The sequence below is a fragment of the Populus nigra genome, chromosome 15 (assembly GCF_951802175.1).
Source record: "Populus nigra chromosome 15, ddPopNigr1.1, whole genome shotgun sequence".
Taxonomy (NCBI): Eukaryota; Viridiplantae; Streptophyta; class Magnoliopsida; order Malpighiales; family Salicaceae; genus Populus; species Populus nigra.
Window position 1 is genome coordinate 2,191,866 of NC_084866.1, and position 5,562 is coordinate 2,197,427.

General features: G+C 35.1%; 1 protein-coding gene across 1 annotated transcript; it reads right to left on the reverse strand.

Annotated features, from left to right (window-relative positions):
- Positions 1-2,094: 2,094 nt before the first annotated feature.
- Positions 2,095-4,904, reverse strand: LOC133674790 (GTP-binding nuclear protein Ran-3-like). Its single transcript, XM_062096033.1, has 8 exons — positions 4,751-4,904; positions 4,578-4,647; positions 4,178-4,234; positions 3,962-4,079; positions 3,279-3,368; positions 2,999-3,178; positions 2,829-2,906; positions 2,095-2,475 (listed from the first exon to the last, which is right to left on the reverse strand). The coding sequence occupies exons 1-8, from the start codon at positions 4,751-4,753 to the stop codon at positions 2,406-2,408; spliced, it is 666 nt and encodes a 221-aa protein (XP_061952017.1). The 5' UTR covers positions 4,754-4,904; the 3' UTR covers positions 2,095-2,405.
- Positions 4,905-5,562: the final 658 nt, after the last annotated feature.

Here is a 5,562-nt window from a genome sequence, read left to right on the forward strand (position 1 = left end):
TTTGTAACAATCCATACACGGTATGGTATGGAACAATGAAGAAGACATTTCCGGGCTTCAAAATGGACTCAGGACAAATCATTATCCATGGAAATCTGAACACATCAGGTCTCGTAACGAAATGTCTTGGATACTTTTTCATGACCTCGGCAGCTGTTATTGGATTCTTATGAATCTCAACAAAGCCTCCAGGATGCACCAGCTTGAGGAATCTACGATTCCAGGAGAATGAACCCATTTTCATAGGATTGCAAATGCTTGGTTTGGAACAAGGAAAGATGGCGGCGAGGACGTTGACATTTATACTCAAGCTCGGTTGCGGTGTTCTTGCTAGCTGACATTTTATTTTTGTCTGGCGAGTATTCTTAAGCATCTTGGGACAGCATAGGCGTTTCCACTCTATGCTGTTGTTTTGGATTCGTCCTATGCTTTCCAACAAAAGTCGAGGTAAAGTTGCTGATTTATGTTTTATACACGTTTTGCCTTCAACAGTTGAAGCAGCCCTTTTCTCCATTACCTTTTCTTTGGTGCAGGATCCCCTTTTTTAACCTTTTTTTTTTTATTTATTTACGTGGAGTGTCCGGGCCAGCTTGCGCGCACCACGACTATTCCCCACGGCCCACTGGACATCCTGCAAGCCCAGGAGCAGGTTAGGCACCGCGGGGGTGACAGACGTGCACATAGAGGGTCGAACCCGGGACGGGGGCGGAACAAATCACACAATTGATCACAGCAGCTAGGCCCTCAAGTGCCATTTTTTAACCATTTTTATTCTTTCAAAATGTTGACATAATGTCTGACCAGCCACTAAAAGCTTGCTTTCAAAAGTATTTTGAAAAAAAATATTTTTTTATATATTTTTGATATAAAAAATAAATTTTTTAAAACTAAAAAAAATTATTTCAATGTATTTCTAAACAAAAAAAATATTTTAAAAAATAACTGCTATTAAAACACTAAACTAGCTATAACTCTTGAATATTCCAACTTTTGTTGGATTTTGATGGGAATTTGAATATTTTGAATAAATTCCTTGATGCAGATACTAAGAAAAGATATAGACAGAGTTTCAAAGATAATTGAGAAAATTGCAGAGGATACTATAATATTTTCTAAAGTCAATAATTCATAATCTTACTTCAAAATTAAGACACCAATTGTTTTTATAATGGTAAAAAAGATCTTACAAAAAAATCAAAATTAAATAGAAAAATAAATAAAATCCAAAAACAAATAGAAAAATAATTAAAACGGTAAAAACAACATTTTCTAAGATGTAATGTGAGCCTTCCAGACTTCAGTTGATTACAGCCAGACTTTCTATAAAATCAGGTTTTGTCTAAAATTAGATTAAATGAGTTTCAATCCAATGATTAAATCTAAAATTATGATTATTTTTATCAAATTTTTCATTTAATATATCCAAGTTACTTCGCAGGTTTTGTCATGTTTATGTAATCCACAAACACACTTTACACAGTTCCCTCATCTTTCGAAAAGCATTATAGAGGTCGAGAGCCCACCCACCTCAACGGCGGATGTTGCTCCGTGAAGTATTTGTTACGAGTTAGTGGTGCTGTGGCAGCCAGTCAAATTCTTGCCAAGTTAATGTGGAGGTCTAATAATCAAGCCACGCCTCCGAACCAGGTTTAATAAATAGCAGGATCATGCTCAGCCCTGCCTCGTGACCTGTTCTTGTTTAAGATTAGATCACATAGATTAGATCACATATAATTGAAAAACAAAGCACGATAGCAACACTAGAACAAATCAAAGCATGCCAAGTGACATTCATTCGAGATTTCGTTTAATCATTAGAATTATAGATAGATGGAGTAAGCGAGACCGGACACAATTGTCCTCAATTATAGTGGAATGCCCCTTCGCCATTGTATAGCCCCTCCTTACAGATCCTCTGCGGCTGCAGATTCAAGGAATTAAAGAAGATAAAATGCAGCGGAATACTAGGATTTTACTTGTGCCACAAACATCCTAGTCACTCAATTGGCATCTGGATTTTACTTGGTTTATAAAATGAAAGTGAATTCAGGTAATTCACACTAGACAAGAAGGAATCAGCGTAATCACATCGCGTGCACCCAATGAAAGGCCGTGATTTTAATAATTAATCAGCACAACGCTTGCAAATTAAGGATATAGAGCAACACTACGAGCATCCTACAGACATCAATCAGAAGTATAAAACTGTAGGTACGAGGATGGAAGAGACAAAGCTAGACACCCCCTGGAAAATGATGAAATGAGCAACTCAAAACAAACAGGTCAGGCATAGACCTGAAACCATTCAATTTATACTCATACAAGTCAAAGGACATAAATCCATATCCTTGAAACCATATAATCAAAGCCTCTCACTCCAACAATGACAATGCCCCTTCTAATCTTTATTCAAATGCATCATCGTCATCATCTGGAAGAGGTTGACTAGCAGCAGCGGCAAGTTCAGCCTCATGCCTGTGGAAATTACAGGCATCAAGAACAAATGTTAAAAACTAAACTGCTGGTATCTACCAAAATGACAGAATAGAAAGAGAGCAGAAAAATAGCATGGATGGTTTGCTATATCATCTGTTTAAAGATAACGAATCAAACAAGCCTCTTGTACTAAACACACAAACTGATGGCGCTATATGGATTCATTTTCATTAAATTTGAGAAACTCTTTTTTTCTCCCTTTTGTGTGTAATTGTGCATGCGTGTGTATAAACAATGCACAGAATATGCATGCAGATTTGTAAAGGTCCATGGACTAATGAGAGCAACAGGCTAACAAAGAATAGCTAATCTAAACAAAACAAAACACTTACTGTGCTTGGGCTACAAGGTCGATAGGCACTTCTGGGGGAGCCAAGGCAGGAGTCTCAACAAAATGCAAGTTAGGATCCCTGCAGTCACAAACCAATTCAAAAAACTATCGCTTGGGGTCCACAGAAATTGCAAGAGTTAAAGCATTCTGATTGAAAAGATTATCCTTTACCCAGCAAGTTTTCTGGCAAGGTACAAGAATGGCTTCTCAAAATTATAATTGCTCTTAGCTGAAATCTCATAGTACTGCAGGTTCTTCTTCCTGTGAAACGTAACCTGCTTTGCCTTCACCTGCCTGTTCTTCACATCCACCTTGTTTCCACAAAGAACAATTGGAATGTTTTCACAGACCCTGAAGATTATGCAACAGAAAGTGATAAAAATGTTTTAAATAAATCAGCTTGACAAAAAGAATTGAAATTAATAGATCATGAACAAAGAACTCAACACACCTGCAAAGATCCCTGTGCCATGTAGGGACATTCTTGTATGTCAACCGAGCAGTGACATCAAACATGATGATAGCACAATTACCATGAATGCTGCACCATAAATTCAATTGCAAAGCAGTTAGTGACTCCAAGATACCCAGAAACAAAATTACAGAAGGATAGGGTCAGGATCACACCATCCAAAGATAAAGGTTGTTAAAACCCAGAATACACCTTCAAGGCATATAAACTAATCCATTAATCACACTTGAATTTAACATAATCAATTCACTCAAGAAACAGCCAAAATCTAACGGCCGTAAACAAAAAATTTATTCAGATATTCAATTGCTCACAAAACAACAAAGCGAGACTAAGACATCATGCAGAATCTGTCAACAACCAAGATCCTAAAACCTACTATACAACTATTACACAAACAGTAGTATTGTAGACAAATCCCCCATATAAGTAAAATTGATCACAAACAGCCTTTGCACTATTCATGTTTTTCATAAAATAACATCTCACAATCTATGTAACATAAGCAGTAATCTTGCAGACAAATCCCCCATATAAATGAAATTGATCCAAAAACATTTTTTGCATTCTTCATGTTTTCCATAAAATAACATCTCACAATCAGCACATAAAATTTCACATAAAATATCAAGAAAGATAAAATCTTACAATAAATCACTTACTAGTATCCATCTCGAAGACCACCAAACTTCTCTTGACCAGCTGTATCCCAGCAATAGAATCTAATTTTGCCACAGTTAGTGAAGAAATCCAACGGGTGCACTTCCACACCAATAGTTGCTGTATTCATCACAAAAACATCAACCAATCAATAAACAAAAAAGGAACTAAAACATAAGATTATTCGACAATAACAAACAAAATATATATTAACTCACGCTCGTATTTCTTCTCGAACTCGCCGGTAAGATGCCTCTTAACGAATGTGGTCTTTCCTACAATTCAAAACCACCCAGATGCCACAAGTCAGAACCCAAAACAAAACGAACATTAAAAATAAAACCCCAATATAACAATTTTAACAAACAAACATTTTCTTCATGTTATCAAATACCCAGAAGCTAAAAACCAAAACCCATGTTTTATATCGAGTAAATCAAAACCCCAAATTGCAGACAACAGAAAAATTCAATCTTTTAATGAAAAAGCCAACTTTCCTTTAGAAAAAAAAATCAAAATCCCAAATGCCAAAGAAAATCACAACAAATCAACACAAAACCCAGATAAAAAAACCCGAGACAGATTTAACCGCACAGAGATTTGAAGATAAATTTGTACCTGTACCACCATCACCAACAATTACAAGCTTGAAGCTTGGATAATCAACAGTTTGCTGATTCGGCAAAGCCTAAAAATAACCAAAACCCAATAAATAATATCAGTAACAAATCAATTAGATAAAGAGAGATTGCAATTAGATCTAATTAAAGAAATGAACGATAAACACTCACCATTTTGGGTTAATTTCAAATTAGCGAAGCTCGAGAGACAGGGAATTAGAGAGGCTGTTCTTAAAATGATTTTATAGAGAGAGGTTTTAAGGAGATCTTGTGCGGCAAGGTTCAGGGAATTGGAAGATCTGGAACGTTGGTGAACGTGGGCTTCGTTACGTGGAGGGTGGATATTTATTCAAAGAGTGACGTGTGTGTGGAGGGTGGAAGCCATGTAGGTTTTCAAAATTCAAACTGGTTCAGGTGGCTTAAGTTTGACGCACGAATCTAGACCGTCCGATTTTTGGGAATCTAGGGTTTGATCGCTTGACGTGTGGGTCGTGTATTGGAATTATGCTTTTTGTGTTCAGATTTTTTTTTAGTTTTAGATATGATAAATTAATAACTTTAATTAAATAATATTTTAATATTTAATGGATAATCGAACTTGGAATGAATATATTAAATTATTAAAACCTAAAGATAACATATTTTATCCCATTTAATAGATAAATTAATAATTATATATATATATATACACACACACACACATATATATATATATATACATACACATGACTCAATTAAAAGATTTTTATAAAATATAACTCCAACATTATTTTTTTAAAAAAAAAATTTACCTATTTCATTTCTAAACTTCTTTAATGTAGTGATAAGTTCAGGTATAATGTTTTTGTATTGTAAGAGAAAATTATACGATGTGATTTTTGTTGCAAGTGTATTTTTGCATTGTTAGGTTTTCTGAAACACATACACGTAGCAAAAATAATAAATTTAAATTGTTTTTAGGAGTTCAAAGGATCTCGTTATAT

Excerpts from the sequence above, each read along its gene's own strand:
- LOC133674790 (XM_062096033.1), bottom strand. Across the intron at positions 4,235-4,577 it reads TGTTGGTGATGGTGGTACAG|GAAAGACCACATTCGTTAAG; the intron begins GTACAAATTTAT and ends TTTGAATTGTAG. Across the intron at positions 3,369-3,961 it reads GGTCTTCGAGATGGATACTA|CATTCATGGTAATTGTGCTA; the intron begins GTAAGTGATTTA and ends TTTATGGTGCAG.